This window comes from Mus musculus, chromosome 2 (genome assembly GCF_000001635.26).
Source record: "Mus musculus strain C57BL/6J chromosome 2, GRCm38.p6 C57BL/6J".
Lineage (NCBI taxonomy): Eukaryota > Metazoa > Chordata > Mammalia > Rodentia > Muridae > Mus > Mus musculus.
The window spans coordinates 154,672,569-154,690,407 of NC_000068.7; the positions used below are offsets into that span (position 1 = coordinate 154,672,569).

The 17,839-nt window shown below is 46.9% G+C and overlaps 1 protein-coding gene and 1 long non-coding RNA gene across 2 annotated transcripts in view; both read left to right on the forward strand.

Annotated features, from left to right (window-relative positions):
* Chmp4b (charged multivesicular body protein 4B) overlaps positions 1-17,839 on the forward strand; it is a 37,758-nt gene that overhangs the window by 15,543 nt on the left and 4,376 nt on the right. Inside the window, exon 2 of the mRNA NM_029362.3 lies at positions 16,950-17,127. Within this exon, the coding sequence (NP_083638.1) occupies positions 16,950-17,127 (178 nt within the window). The remainder of the gene's footprint in view (positions 1-16,949; positions 17,128-17,839) is intronic.
* 9030607L20Rik lies at positions 3,971-14,174 on the forward strand. The gene is made up of 2 exons (XR_866878.2): positions 3,971-10,840; positions 12,310-14,174. It is a non-coding gene; the product is annotated as an RIKEN cDNA 9030607L20 gene (long non-coding RNA).

A 17,839-nucleotide genomic window follows, 5' to 3' on the forward strand; every position in this document is an offset into this window, starting at 1 on the left:
ATCCTCGCCTCCTAGGTTTCCAGTCTCTTGAGTGCTCCCTGTATCCTCACAAGGTCAGAGCCTTGGGGCCTCAAGCTACTGTGCACTCAGGTTCTGGTTCTAATCCTGAGTATCTCTTCTCACCTTTGGGCCTCTGTTCTCACCAATAAAGGAAGATGGATTAGCTGAGTGCTGAGGCGCTTTCATGCTCTGCCATCCTCAGACTCAGCAAGAGCCACGTTAGTGTGGCTCCAGAGAGCCAGGACTTGCTCCAAGCAGTTTGGCCTTGTTAAAAGATGAAGTAACTGAGTTTTCATTTTGTAGGCTGGCAGTTGTGCCCGTACAGCCCTGCACTCTGTAAAGTCGAGCGAGGGCGGCCACAGGCTTTTCTGTAGCTGGTGCCGACCTCCTTCCGTTGTGATTCCCTAGTTCAGATGCTAGAGCTGGACAGTGGCTTTTGGCTGCTCCCCAAGCCTGGATCCAGGGAGCAGCACAGATTTGGGAGGGCATATCTCCTGGTCCCAAACTTTGGATCTGTAACAGGCCAGCCATTTGGTGAGTCAAACACAGATTTCCTTTAGGTCTGAGCAGCCTCAGGTCTTACTGAACAAAAAGCCGACCATGACCAGTTAAGCACTAGGGATGCAGACTGGAGAGATGGCTCAGTGGTTAAGAGCACTGACTGCTCCTCTAGAGGTCCTGAGTTCAATTCCCAGCCACCACATGGTGGCTCACAACCATCTACAATGAGATCTGATGCCCTCTTCTGGTATGTCTGAAGAGAGCAATGGTGTACTCATATACATAAAATAAATAAATAAATCTTTAAAAAAATGTTTTGAAAAAAAAAAAAGTACTAAGGATGCGTCCCTTGCTAGGATTTTACTTCCTCACTGACCCACCTGTGGGCTCAACAGGTATAGAGGATTTGTCTCTGTGTATGGATAACGGAGAAAGGGACCAGTTGTTAAAGGTTGGCCTACCTTGAGTGTTTTAATTAAATGTATTCTAATACAGAATGGTGATTGAGATGTCATCTCTACTGGGGCTGTTGGGGGTATCAGGCTTTTCTCCGAAGGCCTTGGTGTTCGAAGTGAGTCCTGGCCCCACCATGAGCAGCTAAACCTCTTAATATGGAAAACATTTACCCTCTGCTTCTAAATTAGGACCCTAAACCCAAGTCTCAAGTAGTGCCTGTTCTAGTGGCTCTCTCTCTATTAACTTGAACAGTACATTCTTGTCTTCTAAGAAACTTTGGGAAGTCAGAGAGCTCGAGCTCTTCTTGTCATACCCAGGATCTCCCAAGCCTAAGAGGCTCAGTGACTTGTTAACAGTGACAGCTCTCTGCAGACACACTAGCAATGGAACCCATGGAGCCTCTTTTTGTTCCAGTGAGTTCTCCTGCCTTGATGCTTCCTGTCAGACAGACTAGCACTGTGGCACTGTGTTCCTTACCCTGCCAGGAGAGTTTTTAGAATTAAGTTGCTGCAGAGAGTCGGCTGACAGAGACATGGAATGAACAGTTGCTATTTGGGGGTTTGTTTTCTTTGGAGTTGTAAGTGGCTGTGGATGGTTTGCTGGAGTGGCACAGCCTGGGTGGAGGACCACTGAGCCATTCTGCAGCCTGCCAGCTGGGCCTTTGCGCTCTAGTGCTCTGGGAGGTGCAGGCTCTGTCTCAGAGCTGTATGGTGTCTCCACCTTCCCTCCCCCCTGGCAAGTAGGCTGGCACAACATTATTCAGCCCCTCTTCCTTTGGCCCCAGGCTCCCAGAAGCGGACTTCTCTCTGGGTCTTCAGACTGTGAGACCACACAGCTGAGATAATTTTGGCTCGAATGTCTCTGCTTTCTTTGGATAATTTAAAACAGAAGTTTTCTTTTTGCTCAAGTGAAAAAAGACCCAAGAGCAACTTTTCTGATCTAGTTTTTTGAAGTACAGTGGAAGTTTTAATTGCTGACAGGGTGGGAGTAAAGAAGGCTATGTCCAAACTAGATTCCTAGTGACCCACTTTTTAAACGGCTCCTGAGGTGGAATCAGTGGGGAGAAGCAGCAGCCTGGGCTGTCCGAAAGCTGCAGCCGTATTGGGGCACACGTGGATAGAGAAGAAGAAGAAGAAGGGTGATGCTCAGGTTCTAATGAGTCCCCGACTCTTAGAAATAAAAAGACCAGGAATTATCCCATTTTACAGACAAGAGAACTAAGACTTGTGACCAGAGCCAGATTTCAAGTCATGAGTTGGCAGAGAGTGGTGTTGAGGAGGGGGATGGATAGCATGGCAGGTGTACCCCTCTCGTCTTAGTTAGGTTTTTACTGTTTGGTGTGTGTGCGCGCATGCGCGCGTGTGCATGTGTGTTTGTGTATATTAATGTTTGTATATGTGGAACTCCAGGGAGTCTCTTTTTCCACCTCCCTCTGGGATTACAAATGTGTTGTAATCCTCCTCTGCTTTTAAAAATTGGTTTCAGGGATGGAAACTCAAGTCTTCATGCTTCTGGCAAGTGCTTTACCCACTGAGCCAACACCCTGGGACCTTTTCCCCTTTTAAATGTCTTTATTCTGTCCCCTAATCTTTTAACAATTATATTGTTATGTATGTATGATATATATATATATATATACATTATCATATGCCATATTGCATCTGTGGAGGTCAGAGGACAACTGTGGAGTCAGCTGTTCTGTCTTGTGTTGTATAGGTCCGGGGGAATTGAACTTACATCATTAGTCTTTACTCACAGAGCCCCTTGTTTTTTGAGACAGTGCTCAATTTATGCAGTCCAGGAACCAGAACCCAGCAGTCTAACAGCTGTATCTTCAGCACTCCTGCCTGTATTTGAGACAGGATCTTGCCTAGCTCATGCTGCCCTAGAACCCATGATCATCTCCTGACTTTGCCTCCTAAGAGCTGTGACTGTGGGGCAATGTGTTGTGCTCGATCAGAACGCCTACTTCCTGATCACTCCCTACCCTGCATTCTTTCCTGCACCACTGGATTTTGGCCTACACTGTTGTGACTTGCTCCAGGGAACAGAGATTATTTTTAAACAGTATTTCAGGTTTTGATGATTCTGTGCACTTTAACACCTGTCCTCCAATTGTTGCCTCACATACATGACATGTCACATACATGACACATCTTATCTGCTGTGTCTCCAGGGATGAGCAGGTAGTGGGCTCATGACCAGTCTGCTGTTGCTTTTAGTGCTGGAGACTGAACCCAGGGATTTGCCCGTGCCATTCGAATGCTTTCCTGTCTCAAACTTGGAATGTGGCCAGCATGGAATGGGAGCTTCTGATCGATCACCCCTTGCCTCTTTCCCAGGGCTGGGGTTATAAGCATGTGCCACCACATCTGATTTTTGAAGTGCTGGGATGGGACCCAGAACTTTGCAAACACTAGGCAAATAATCTGTCAACTGAGCTACATCTCCAGCCACCGGTTCTGTGTTTTAGTTGTGGTAAAAAATGTATATATGCCGGGCGTGGTGGCGCATGCCTTTAATCCCAGCACTCGGGAGGCAGAGGCAGGCGGATTTCTGAGTTCGAGGCCAGCCTGGTCTACAAAGTGAGCTCCAGGGCAGCCAGGGCTATACAGAGAAACCCTGTCTCGAAAAACAAAACAAAACAAAAATGTATATAACACAGAAGATAAAACTCATCATTTTAGCATGTAGTGACAGCTCTGTGACATTAAGTACACTTACGTTGTTAAACTGCTCCCTTTACTATTTTTATTTTAAAAAATTTTTTATGAGCATGGGCATTTTGCCTGCATGTATGTCTGTGTGAGGGTGTCAGGTCTTCTAGAACTGGAGTTAGACAGTTGTGAACTGCTGTAGGTCTGGGAATTGATCGTGAGTCCTTTGTGAGTGCGAGTGCAGTCAGTGCTTTTAACTGCTGAGCCATCTCCCAGTTCCTGTGTTTACTCTTTTTTTTTTTTTTTTTTTTTTGCTTTATTTTATGTATATGGATACTTTGCTTTCATGTATGCATGTGTACCATGCCTGGTGTCCAGGCAGGCCAGAAGAGGGTGTCAGGTCCTCTGGAACTGGAATTACAAGTGGATGTCAGCCACCATGCAGGTGCTGAGAGTTGAATCCAGGTCCATTGGAAGAGCAGCCCTGATCTTAACAAGCTGAGCCATCTCTCCAGTCCTCCCGTGTTTACTCTTAAGTAAAACTGTTCTTATGTTTGGCTCCTTCCTGTCGTTAAGATGAGTTCCTTCTCAAAATGTGATGCAGTAGTGGAAGGTTCTGGAGTCAGAGGGACTGAGCGGGATGGAGTTCGGGCGCCATCTCTGGCTAAGTGCGGTTGTTTTGGTTTTCCCTGGGCACAGAGGCTCATTACCCCAGGCCGACTTGGAACTTCCGGAGGATGGCCTTGAATCAAGAGAGTCCTCTGCTTCCACCTCTGAATATGGGGATTACAAGCAGAGCCATTGCTACTCTTGTTATAGGGGCTGGCATTGGTTACTCCGCAGCCAAAGGGTTTACTGACTCGATGACTGTGGGAAAGGGCAGGGTGGGGCTGGGCTCTCTTCTGCCAGTTATCACCGTTTTTTTGACTCCCTTGTAAGTCTACTCATTGACTAGATGGCCAGTATGGTTAATAGTTTTGTTCCTGTAAATTCTTCCTACCTCGTGATCTCCCTTCGCAGATTGAAAACTCAAAAGAATTCTGATTGGCTGCTGGGATCATGTGTTCATGACTAGCCAATCACTACAAACCGGAGCTTTTGAGCTCTGTGGCTAACAGGCCTACCGGACTGTGCATAGGGAAGCGGTCTGTTTGCTAAGGCTGGGGCTTTAAGGGGTCTGTTCATAGGAAACTGTTGTCTGTCTCATTTCTCCTGTTATTGTCCGGCTTATTGTCCTGCTCAGGTGTTGTCTCCTAGATCAAGCTGGGCTTGTAGGGAAAGCAGGAGACCGGGGTTCTGCCCCTAGGCCCCCTCCTTCAGTGGTAACCAGTCAGGATCTGCTGAGCTCTGAGCCCAGGGCTTCAACTTCCTATGCATGAGTGTCTCTGAGCACTTGCTGTGTACCGAGGATCCTGAGGGAGTGGGACATTGCCTGCTCCTCGGGGTACATATTCTATTTAAGCTGCATGCAGAGTAAAAGGAAGACAAGCATCAGGGCTCTGAGGTTTTTGCCCTATTTTTGAACAGACCAATCAAGCACAAGGCTGTCTTCCCAGAAGAAAGTCTTTCCCCCCCTCCCCTGGTTAGCCTGCTGTCTTTTGGACAGGGGAATGTGTCTGTCTCTGCAGCCCTCTCCCTGTGACTCGGAAAGGCCTTGTTAGTTTGGTCTCTTGTAACAGTTGTACACTGGAAGCGTTTTCTGCCGACATTCCTCTTTCCCTACTTCCACGCAGCGTCCCAGCCCCCAGCTCTGTTGTTATCTCCGTTGCCAGGGCGCTCTCATGCTTGCTCAGGCAGAAGGGGGCTTCTGTTGGCATGGATTCAGCTGGAAGCGAGGAAGAAAAGCTAGTTGGAAGAGAAACAGCACATCCCAGCCTGGGAACGGAAACCATGGGCGGGCAGTTTGCTTCTGTCCCAGTCCAGGCTAAGGCATCTAAGCCCAGGGCCTGACTTGTAAGGGAAAGAGCGCCGTGCTTGCCGCTTCCTTCTGTCCTTTCTTTTCCTTTTTTCTCTTCTCTTCTCTTTCTTTTTTTTTTTCTTTCGGTTTTTGTTTTTTGTTTGTTTGTTTTGTTTTGTTTTGTTTTTTTGAGAGATAGAGATAGATAAATAGATAGCTTCTCTGGGTAGTCCTGGCTGTCCTGGAACTTGTTCTGTAGACTAGGCTGCCCTTGAACTCACAGAGCTCCACCTGGCTCTGCCTCCCAAGTGCTGGGATTAAAGTTGTGTGTCACCTGGCCCAGCCACGACACTCTTTTGTTTGTTTGTTTGTTTTGTTTTTGGAGACAGGGTTTCTCTGTATAGCCCTGGCTGTCCTGGAACACACTCTGTAGACCAGGCTGGCCTTGAACTCAGAAATCTACCTGCCTCTGCCTCCTGAGTGCTGGGACTAAAGGCGTGCGCCATCACTGCCCAGCCACAACACTTTTTAAAAGCATTTTCTTAGCTTTGCCTTGTTGAGGTGGTTGTGGTGTTTAATCACTGCTGTTGGAACTAAGATGACAAATACTGGGCTGGTGAGATGGCTCAGTGGGTAAGAGCACCCGACTGCTCTTCCAAAGCTCCGGAGTTCAAATCCCAGCAACCACATGGTGGCTCACAACCATCCATAACGAGATCTGACTCCCTCTTCTGGAGTGTCTGAAGACAGCTACAGTGTACTTACATATAATAAATAAATAAATAAATCTTAAAAAAAAAAAGATGACAAATACTTTAAATCCTCTATCCTATAACTTGTTTTCTCTTAAGAATTTGAGTCATAATTATGTTTGTTTTTCTTCTGGCTGCTTTAAAGATTTTTTTTTTCTTACTCTGTTTTGAGCACTTTTTTTATGCTTTTTAATTTTATTTATTTATTTATTTATTTATTTAATTTAATTTATGTGAGTGCATTGCAGCTGTCTTGAGACACACCAGAAGATGACAGCAAATCTTATTACAGATGGTTGTGAGCCACCATGTGGTTGCTGGGAATTGGACTCAAGACCTCTGGAAAAGCAGTCAGTGCTCTTATCCGCTGAGTCATCTCTCCAGCCCCCCTTTTATGCTTTGAGATAAGGGTGTGTGTATGCTCGCGCTTGTGTGCTTAGATCATTATTTTTTGAAAGTTTTTTTTTACCTAGTGCCAGGTTTGTTTCTTTTCAGGTAGTTTTTGCTGTTGTGTGTTCACATTTACCAGTCTCCCCTGTAGTATGAGTCCTACTACATTGAACATAGAGCAGAGTTAAACCTGTTTTTTGTTGTTGAGACAGGGTCTTGTTGTCTAACCTTGTCAACTGGTCTGGTACTTAATGATATAGCACAGTCTACTTTAACTTGAAACAATCCTCCTGTCTCAGTTTCCCAAGTGCTAGGATTATAGGTATGACTGGGTTGTAACAATTATAATCATCTTATAATTGGTCCTGGCTGTGGCTGTCGATATACCTCAGTTGTCAGGGTGATTGTCTCAAATTCAGGAAGGCTGGGTTATTTCCTCAGAACTATATAAACTAGATATAGTGGTTCTGCCTATAATCCACCTGGAATCCCACTACACAGGAGGGAGCTGCAAGAAGAGTAGAAGTTCAAGGTGATTCTTAGCTATGTGGTGAGTTTGAGGGTAGCCTGGGCTATCTCAGACCCAGAGGCTGGAGGGATAGCTCAGCAATCAAGAACACTTTGGCATAGGACCCAGGTTCAAGTCTCAGACCCATATGGCAGCTCACACCTGTCTGTAACTCGAATTCGAAGGGGTCTGATGCTCTCTTCTGACCTCTGCAGGCTCCTGCATGCATGTGGTGCACATACACAGACAAACACACACACACATTTAAGTACATACATACATACATACATGAAAGTAAAACAAATAAATAACTAAAAATAAAAAAAACCACCCAATCGCAAAACCAGTCTCCCAGGTCTGGCGTCTGTGCTTGTGCAGCTTTGTAACTGGCTGAGGGTTTTCTTTACGTCATGGTTATCGCCCCATCTTTTGTACATAATCGGAAACTTTTGGTTGAATCACAAGTGTAAACTTTTCCTTGTTGGGTACTATATTTCTGTATGCCTATTGAAGTTTTTTCTTGGGAACTGTTTGTCCTTTTAAGGTCTGTTAGATATGGCTGGCAGATGAGTAGTGCCAGTACTCACGAGTCTGAGATGAAGGCATCTGAGGGTGGCCAGCCTGAACGCCCATGTTATCTTAAAAGCCCCACACTGGGTGTTTATATGGCTATAGTTCAGCACTCAGGGGTTAAACAGAAGGGGAGTTCAAGGTAGTTCTGGGCTATTTGAGAACCCCTTACATTTGAATAATAGCAGTGTGAAGACATTAGCCACCCTATTAGGAGTAGGAGGTGCCTGCTGCACTGGCCTCTGAACCCTCTCCTTTGGTGGGTGACTCCCTCTGCCTCTCCTTTCTTGTGTCTTTGGCCACTGCTTATCATAGTCTAGAGCAGTCTCCTTACTGTCTCTGCCACCTCGCCCCAAGTGTCACAGGATGGCCAGGCCCACTGTCCCTTAACAAACCACTGGGACTTGTGGTCTCAGAGTTGAAGGAATCCCAGTGAGAACTGACCTGGAGAGAAGTGACAATTTGAGAACAAAGCTCTTCCCAAGAGCTCTGGCCTTCCAGAGAAGAGGCCCGTTTAGACCCTTGGGACCCTTAGGTGAGAGGACTGAGGGCACTGACTGACAGGCTGCCCATCCACTGCCTCCATCTGGGGGCACAGAGGAGTGCACACACCTTCATTTCCTTGGTGCTTGCACAGAGGCCCCTTGTTAGCCTGGTGCAGGGTCACTAACCTATGCCGAGAGATGCTAAAGTGCTGGAGTTTAGCATATGATTTTTTTTTTTTTTAACCAATCTACCGAGAAGTAATTTTTTTGTCAGAGGATTTTTCTGCCTGCTGTCTTGGGTTGCCAAATGGTTGTTTCTGGGCATACTGAGCCTCCCCGATGCCGTGGTGCCAGAATACTAAGCTTTCAGAGTCTGGGTGCAGCAGGCAAAGCAATGGCTCACGCAGAAGCAGGCCACGGAGAGAGACAGGCAGCCTGTTTTTGATCCTCTGCCTGCTACTTTTTTTTAGTATTATACTGATTTTTGTGTATATGCACATGGGTACTTACATGCCAGTATGCTGGTAGAGGTCAGAGGACAACCTGTAGGAGTTGGTTCTCCTTTTACCGTCTGGGTCTCCCAGACTGAGCTCCTGCCGTCAGGCTTGGGAGTAAGCAACTTCATCTGTTGCATCGTCTCACTAGCCCCTCCCCACCTGCTTAGGATGACATGTCATGTATCCCAGGAAGCCTCAAACTAGCTATGTAGCCAAGGATGACCTTGAACTTCACATCCTTCTGACTGGCTCAGATTATAGGTCTGCACCACTACACCTGGTTTCTGGGCTTCTGGGGATAGAACCCAGGGCATGGGGTACACTAGGCTGTGAGCTGTATCCCTGCCTCTGTGTGTACCTTGAACAAGTGATAAACTCTTTGTGTCTCATTATCCTAATCTGTTAAGTAAGACAATAATATAATACATACCTATGGGGTCAATGGGAGGATGGTAGATGACCAACAATCCCTTCCCCCCTCCCCAAAAGTACCAATAAGCATGGAAAGTGCCAATCATGACACCTGTCATCCTGGACATGTTGGGCAAGGCAAGGAAAGAGGGAGAGGAGAAAGAAGTAAGCAGTGTGGCTTGAGTGCCCCATCCATCCAGTATTCTCTTAGAGATTACCTTCCTCTCTGACCATGAAAGTGTTAGCACCACTCTCACTTTCAGAGTGATCTAATAACTTAGCCTGCCTCTTGTTCAGCATCAGGGCCAGAATTCTTTTGGTAGCAAGCCCCATGATCCCTTCATGCCCTAGTGCTAATTGGCTTTAGCCACGGGTTGGGAATGCTCAGGCTGGCATTGACAGGAGTGACAAGATGCTTTTGTATGTGATACATGTGTGGGTGTGGACACGGATGCATGTGTGCTGGTGTGTGTGCACAGGGATGTGGAGGCCAGAGATCAGTGTCGGGTTTCTTCCGTAGTTCTACCTTCGTTTTCGAGACAGGTTCCTCACTGAACCTAGCATTCAGGGATTCAGCTAGGCTGCCTGGCCATGATCTCCAAAGATCCACCGACCTTCATCTCCCCAGCACGGGGTTACAGCTGTGCATCCCTGGTGTTTTATGTGCTTGCTGGGGGCAGAGCCCAGCTACTCAGGCTTACGCAGAAAGCATTTGGTTTTTTGTTTTGTTTTTCCCAAGCTGTAAGGTTTGTCTGTGTTTTGTTTTTCAAGACAGGGTTTCTCTCTGTAGCCCTGGCTGTCCTGGAACTCACTGTGTAGACCAGGCTGGCCTTGACTTCACAGAAATCCGCCTGCTCCTGCCTCCCAAGTGGAGGAGTTACAGATGTGCACTAATCCAATTCGGGTCCAGGCTGTTTTACAAATACATGTCTCGGTCTGTGTGTGCACATGGACAGTTTTGATTGTTTTAATCTCGGGGCTGATGATTATATTTTCCTGTTAAAATAGGCTCTGACCAGAAATTCTGCACTTTCATATACCAGTGACAGACATTTTCTGAGCCTGTACTGCATGTCAGACTCTGTGCTCAGCATGTCACATACCTAATTTTGACTAGCATCTTCTTGAGATGGGTGTTGTCACCATGAGGATTGGTGAGGTTAAGCAATTGGCTCAGTATGATGATGGTGGAGCTGGACCAGGGAGCTGGCCACCTGGACATGCTGTAAGCCAGCAGATCCTGTTCCCTAGACCATGCAGATGTCTCAGCCAGCTTTACACAAAACACACAGTTTGCCGTTTCAGTGCCTCTGGGTGGGTCAGCTATTCTGTAAGGCTGTTAATTGTGAGGCTTATTTCTTTCCTCTTTGTCTGTGTTAAACAGAGAAGAGGCTTTTTTTTTCTTTTTTTCTCTCTCTCTAGAATCTTCTTTGCAGAGTACTGTATTCCCTGTGTGTTAGCTGATGAAGTCAGCAGGGTTTTGGACTCCCATTTCCTGGTCATTCGCAAGTACTTATTTTACCATCTCTAAATGGAGTGCATTAGCTCCAGGCCACGGAGAGCAAATTAGGGGAGCAGGGAGATGCATCGCGAGAACGAGGCTGCTTGGGAAAATGTGCCTGTGCCTCTGGCTGGACTCCCCAGCTGTGGGAGTAAATACACGGATGTCAGGGTGTCATTCCACGGCTGTTGCAGAATGAAGCTGGCAGTCTACAGGTAAGGCTGAAACAAAGCAGCCAGTCTGGGCTTTAAAGGTACATTTTGGCTTCTGAAATTAAAAAAAAAAAAAAAAGACTACATTTCTTAGAGAGAGGGAGGTCAGCTTGTAGGAAAGGATTTCTGTCCTTCTACCATGTGAATCCTAGCGATCCGACTCAGATTGTTGCCTGCTGGGCCTGACTTTTGAGGAGTTTCATGTTCACTCTAAAGCCTAAGTTGGTCCTGCTGCCCTCATGCAGGGTAGGAGAATGAGAAGTGGTGCAGCCTGGTGGGACTGTAGCACCTACTCAGACAAAATACCCTTGACCTTGGTCAAATGATAACTGCGGTCTTTTCTAATTTATTTCCTTCCTTCCTTCCTTCCTTCCTTATTCTCCTCTTCTTCCTCCTCCTTCTCTGTCTCTCTCTCTCCCCCTCCCTCCCTCCCTTTCTCTCTCTCTCTCTCTCTCTCTTTCTTTCTTTCCTCTTATTTTATGTGTACGAAACACTGTCACTCTTTTTAGACACACCAGAAAAGGGCATTGGATCCCATTACAGGTGGTTGTGAACCACCATGTGGTGGCTGGGAATTGAACTCAGGACCTCTGCAAGAGCAGTCAGTGCTCTTAACCACTGAGCCATCTCTCCAGCCCCCTGATTTGTTTTCTTTTTTTGTTTTTTGTTTGTTTGCTTTTGTTTTGTTTTTCAAGACAGGGTTTCTTTGTGTAGCCCTGACTGTCCTGGAACTCACTCTGTAGACCAGGCTGGCCTCGAACTTAGAAATCCATCTGCCTCTGCCTCCCAAGTGTGGGATTAAAGGCATGTGCCACTACTGCCTGGCTCTGATTTGTTTTCTTAAATCAGGGCTTATTCTGTTGCCCAGGCTAGCCTGGGATTACATGTAAGCCACCATGACTGGCCTCTTTTTCTTCTAATTTAGGATTTAGGAGAGCAAACTGTCATTTTTCAGTTCTTCCATAGGTCATCAGAAATCTTAGATAAGGGGCTGGAGAAATGGCTCAGCAGGTAAGAGCACTGGCTACTCTTCCAGAGGTCCTGAGTTAATTCCCAGCAATCACATGGTGGCTCACAACCACCTGTAATGAGATCTGACCCCCTCTTCTGGTGTGTCTGAAGACAGCAACAGCGTACATTAAATACATACATACATACATACATACAACATTTCATACATAAATAATTCTAAAATAGGAAAAAAAGAAATTTTAGATAAGATTTGCGAAGGGCAGACTTTAGGAATGAGGTGAGGGAGCTGGGATGGTTCCACAGTTAAGTACTGTTCTTGCAGAGGACTCAGCTCGGTTCCCAGCACTGACCACACTAAGCAGTTCACACCACCTTATCTCTAGCTCCTGGGGATCCAGCACCTGCTTCTAGCTAATAGAAGAGGTGCTGGGCTTTGGATAACTTTGACTTTGTATAACTGTGACTTTGACTTTTGTGTCTTGTCTTGCTCTCATACATAGGACAGATGACAGATGAGCCCCTGCCCTGCTTTCAGTAAAATGGCCAGTGGCTTGATACCTAGTTGTGGTCTCCTAACTCAAGGGTCTCTGAAAATCTTCACAGCACAATGAGGCAAGAACCCTTGAAAGATGGCTAGAATAGATGAAGCAAGCCTTCTTAGCTGCTCACTGTGTTTCTGGGGAAATACTGTCTGGAGTGTGCTGGTGTTTGCTGTGTGGTTTATACTGATTGGGAAAGAAGTGCATATGCCACTCCCCCTGCCCTCCCATCTTACTTCCACTGGGTGTAGATCATGACTTTTGGAAGGACTGCAGACACTGTCCATTCTATGAAGCTGCTTCCCGAACCCACCTTGTCCGTGCTGAGGCCCTCGGCCTGCAGGGGGTGTGTAGGCATGCTTTCTCCACATCTGTTGAGATGCTTTGGGCTGTCTCACCTATACTGAATGTGGAATCATCACAGTAGACAGACCTCTGTTCTTTCAGGAGAATCTAGCTGACCTTGGCCTAGAAGAAAGGAAGTCCTCTCTAGTTGTCCACCGCCGTCACCGCCGGATGCCTTGTAGAAGAGGTTTCTAGTCCTGGGTGAAAGTTTCTCCCTGAGTCGCTCTGCTTCTTAGGGTATCTCTTGCATGCTGTCTTTTGAATAGCTGTTAGGAGGGTCTAATGAAGCAACTGTCTGGAGACCAATGTTTATTTCAACATGGTTGCAGTTGCTTTTGCTTTGGCTTTCAGAGCCAATAAAGCTGGTCATTAGATTCTGTAATTGCTGCTGTAATTACTCTCTTGGAACTGGCAAAGGCATAATTAAATATGGAGATTTCACAGACTTTTTTTTCCTCATCTAAAAGCAACCTCTTAAACTTCTGTTGGTAGGGTTAAATTTAGGCTACTAGAGCCAGTGTGTTTATATAGGACCCTAAGTTCTGTAGCAGAAGATGGCCTTCTCTGAAGATTCGGCTTTGATGAACAGCTGTTCCTTAGCTTCCAATTTGTTTCTTTAATCCAACCATCCAGATTTTGGGGAGTTTGGCCCCCAAGCCAGTTTGCATTTGTTTATGTAAATACTGGGTTTGGGCTTTGTGGACTTTGGCCATGTAGAAAAGCAAGTCTGGTTGGAGATCTGGTTAGAGCTGGGTATGATGGCTCATACCTGTAATCCCGTCAGCACCCGAGAGTCTGAGACAGGGTGATTGCTGAGAGTTCAGGGCCAACCTGGACTATTGAGTGAATTCCAAGCCTGCCTGAACTGTAGTATAAGTTTTCTCAAACTCCCACTACCTCAAATAGATAGCCAGGTGGAATGGAGGGAGTCTTACTTGGACAGTGTTCAGAAAGAAGTGTGTCATTTGGCCCATGGAGCACTAGGTTCCCCCAGGTTCCCTCCACTGCGACTTCCCACAGTTGTAAGGCATAGGAAGTGAAGTGCTGTGATACCTGTGTTTGCACATGTTCCTGTGGGCCAGTGCTGACCAAATGGGTTGCTTTATTTGTGAAACATTTGAGGGGTTTCTCAGAGTGTAGCTGTCAGGTAATTTAAAAATACAGACTTTAGAAGGGATAGGAGAAAAAACATCCACGGTCCCTGCCACACAGCAGCCTGGGGAGGCCACTGCTTTCTGGCTAAGCTTTCTAAGCCTGCAGAAGGAGGGTGACCCTGGAGCCAGGGTGTTTGCTGGGCCTTTCCTTAGGTTTTACATACTTACCTTAATAGTGAGGGGCTTGCAAGAGATCCTGTTATATGAACCAATAAGACAGGGAGACGTGTACCACACCTGTAACTCCTACATAGAACATGTATCTTCCTCTGGTTACTCTGATATGCTCATTGCAAGTGGACAGTATCATTAAATTTAAAAAAAAAAGCATTTAGTACTCCTTATATAGCTACCTTAAGTGTTAGGATAGGACCATTTGTATATGAAAATAAAATACATAGAATTAAAAGGTGGCATATATTAACTAACTGCACACCAGTCCTTGTGTTAGTTGTTGGTCTGCAGAGATGGATAGAACCATCTGGGAGTTACTTGAAGTCACTTTTGAGTTTGTGGTACTGTGAACAGTAGGCAAGCGTTGGGAGTGGCTGTGCTGTCCTCTCCCCATATATCAGAAGGTGACCCCAGAGAGTGCTTCCCCTTTCTGTCCCTAAGTCTTCCTGTTAGGCTGGGATCTGGAGTTTCTGTACCGCGACAGGGTGCTGGAGGGTTGAGTGACATAAGGAACTGTCTATCTGTCCCTGTCCTTTGGTACTAGAGATTACACAGGTACTCAGCCATGGAGCTACATTCCTGAGTCCTTTGTAAGTAAGTTCTATTCTCATTTGAGCCCTGAGTGTTGGGGCTGGCTAGGAGGGGTCTGAGAAAGGAGCACCTGTGAGGTGTGAGGCCTTGCCCAAGAAGGCCTGAAGGAAGACCTGACATCCCTGGATGTTGAGGTGGCTGGCGGTTTCTGTCACAAGTGAATAGCCCTAGGCCTGGATGGTTAAGGGTAACTTCTTGCTGCTATGATTGTTGAAGATGGCAGATACTAGGGTTCCCAGGACTACACTTAGGGAGGAAACCTATCCCTTACCTAGGCAGGACCCTGAGGGTCGATAGAAGCTGTAGGGTGGGCAGAGAGAGCTATGGGAAGTTTTTAAGCAGAAGTGGTTGGATTTATTCTCCTTGGACACGTCTTGCTGAGCTGGGTGACTCCTTCCAGGGCATGCCTGCTGTTTTAATCAAGTGGGAGGCTGAACAGAGTGGCACAGAACTGCCCTGAACTTCAGTTTCCTCGTCTGCTGAAACCTTGGAAGGTTGTTGTTCTGAGGCACTTACACAGCACACTCGTGAAAATGTTCAACAAGGTGCTGGGTCGGCCCTTTCAGCTTTCTAAGCAGATCCTTTAATGAGGAGTGCATTGCTCTTCTTGTTTGTTAGTCTCTGAGTCAGCGGTTCTCGGCCTTCCTAATGCTGTGCCCTTTCATGCAGTTCCTCATGCTGTGGTGACCCCCAACCATACAGTTATTTTGAGGCTGCCTCATAACTATTGTTGTTACTGTTGTGACTTGTAATGTAATGTCTGCTATGCAGAGGGTCTGATGTGTGACATGTTGAGAATCACTATTCTGTCCTTCTCTGAGGGCGTTGACTTTCCTGCGGTGCTCGGGATCGAGCCCAAGCCATGCTTCCCCTGCCATTGACTTATGCCCTCAGTCTTAATCGAGTTAAATGTTCTCTCAAAGACCTAGCTATGTTAGGCATGATGGCATCCACCTTTAATCCCAGCACTCAAGAGGCAGAGTTAGAGGCAGTCAGATTTTTGGGTTCGAGGCCAGCATGGTCTACAGAGTTCCAGGGCAGCCAGGGCTGCACAGAGAAAAACCGTCTCAAAAAACAAACAAACAAAACATTTTTTTTGAGGCCAAACCATTGTTTTTGGCCAAGTGGTTCTTAGGGCAGATGCCCAGGCTAACAGTCACGTGTCTTCAGCCTTCGGCCGTTGGGACACAAAGCTCACAGTAGAGAATGAATGAATGAACAGTGTTTCAGGTAACTTCACGGTTCTATGTTGGGAGTAGCCTGTGGAGCATGTGCCCTGCAGGCTGTAAGGTACACACACCTGGAAGTGGAAGGAATGTGTTAACTTCTGTGACATACAAAGAAACCATCTGCTGCTTGTGGAGATGGCACTGGAGCACCTCTGCTGTATGAGGGAGCACGCTTACAAGCATGCAGATAAATGCAGCTTCCCTGATCAAGTTCCTTCTGCTAGAACCTGCTGGGTTGCCTTTCTGAGACTGTAAGGGGAAGGAGTCTGGGTTTGAGTGGGGAGATGCACTAGGAAGCTCTGCCACAGATAGATTGCCTTATTGAATCACTTGTCGTGACCTCAGACAAAATGATCTATTTCTATATAGGCTGGGAGCTAAGAAAGCAGATACTATCGATCTGACCCAGTGGTCAAACTCGATTCAGTCGTGTTGTGTGTTTCCTATTATAGAGAACGGAGTACTGGCCGTCTCTAGGCATGTGGCTCACGGGTTTTCTTCACTTGACTTCCAGACAGAAATTCCTGCTCAGAGCACTGTGCTTTGTGCTGTGCTCCGCTGCCATCTTACTTTCAGAGCAGAACAGTTTACAGGATGGTTGGCTTTTGTGTGGCATAGCATCTTAACCCAAACTCATCTAGTATTTGCTATGGTCAGTTGTTATTCTTGTTATTTAGTTGGTATGGGGTGGTGTTTTATAATAATTTGCAGGTTTTTTTGGATATGGTACCTGCTTTACTAATCTGTTAGGCTTCTGTGTATGCTAGGCCTGTTCACTCCTCACAGTGAACGTAGCAGGGAAACGAAGCCTCTCACCTCTGTCTGTGAGCTGTCGTTTGACCCCAGAACTTGTTCTTACTCTGATATGGTTGCCAGAGAGTTTAAGCTTGTGTTTGCATGCTTCTTCCTGTCTCATTGTGAGGTGTGTGAACCTTGTGTGTTTCCTTAGAGAATTGAATGTGCCCCTGGGTAGAAGATGTCAGTCATTAGTTGTCTTACAGGGGCTACAGCTGAGACGAGTACAGTGTACTTGGGAGGAGGGCTCTGCGTCCTGCCTACCACCACACCATGCCATGCCGTGCACTCAAGTCTGCCTTCTTCCCTCTAGCCGCCCTGCAGGCTCTGAAGCGCAAGAAGAGGTATGAGAAGCAGCTGGCACAAATTGATGGCACCCTGTCAACCATCGAGTTCCAGCGGGAGGCCCTAGAGAACGCCAACACCAACACGGAGGTGCTCAAGAACATGGGCTATGCCGCCAAGGCCATGAAGGCTGCCCACGACAACATGTATGTGCTGCTGCTGGGGGTGTGGCCTTGGCCGTGGCTGGTTGCTGTGCTTGTTGTCACCGTCTTGGAGTTTGAGTGGATGTGTCTGCCTCCGCTATTTCCATACAGAGTTTAGGAAAGGGAAGCTGCCTGCTTGTTTCAGCTGATTCTAGGTTATTGTGGTAGGCAGTTGGGAATGTCCTGAGAAGGTCTTCTTGGCCACCTCTATCCGTCATACTGCAGAAGCCTGTGTCCCAGAGAGGGAAGCCACTGTGCTGCGTTCTGAGTGTGGACAGGACTGGGCCCTGGCATGTGAGTCCTCCCAGGACTTTTTATATGTTCTTAGTCTACTCTCAGGCTGTGGCTGACCTGTGCTCCTGTGCTCCACAGTCCTTCCTTCCCTGTGGACGGTTGCTTCTCATGCAGCTGGCCTGAGGACCAGAGACCCAGCCTGGTTCGGTTTGCAAAAGGCAGGGGTCTCTCTATGAAAAAACTGCACTTGTTATAGTTTTTGACACTTTAGCCAGCACAGAGGGGCCCTTGGAGCGCTTGCTGCTTTGGCATGCCGTAGCACCAGGATCTGCTGGACACAGCCTCGCGGCGCCTGCCCATAGCATCCGTCCTTCCTTTACATACTGCTCCAAAGCGGAGTCGAGTGTTTGTTAGCGTCTCTATGAACCATGTTAAAATATTTACTAGTGGGCTGGAAGAGCTTGATGCTCTTTGGCTCTAG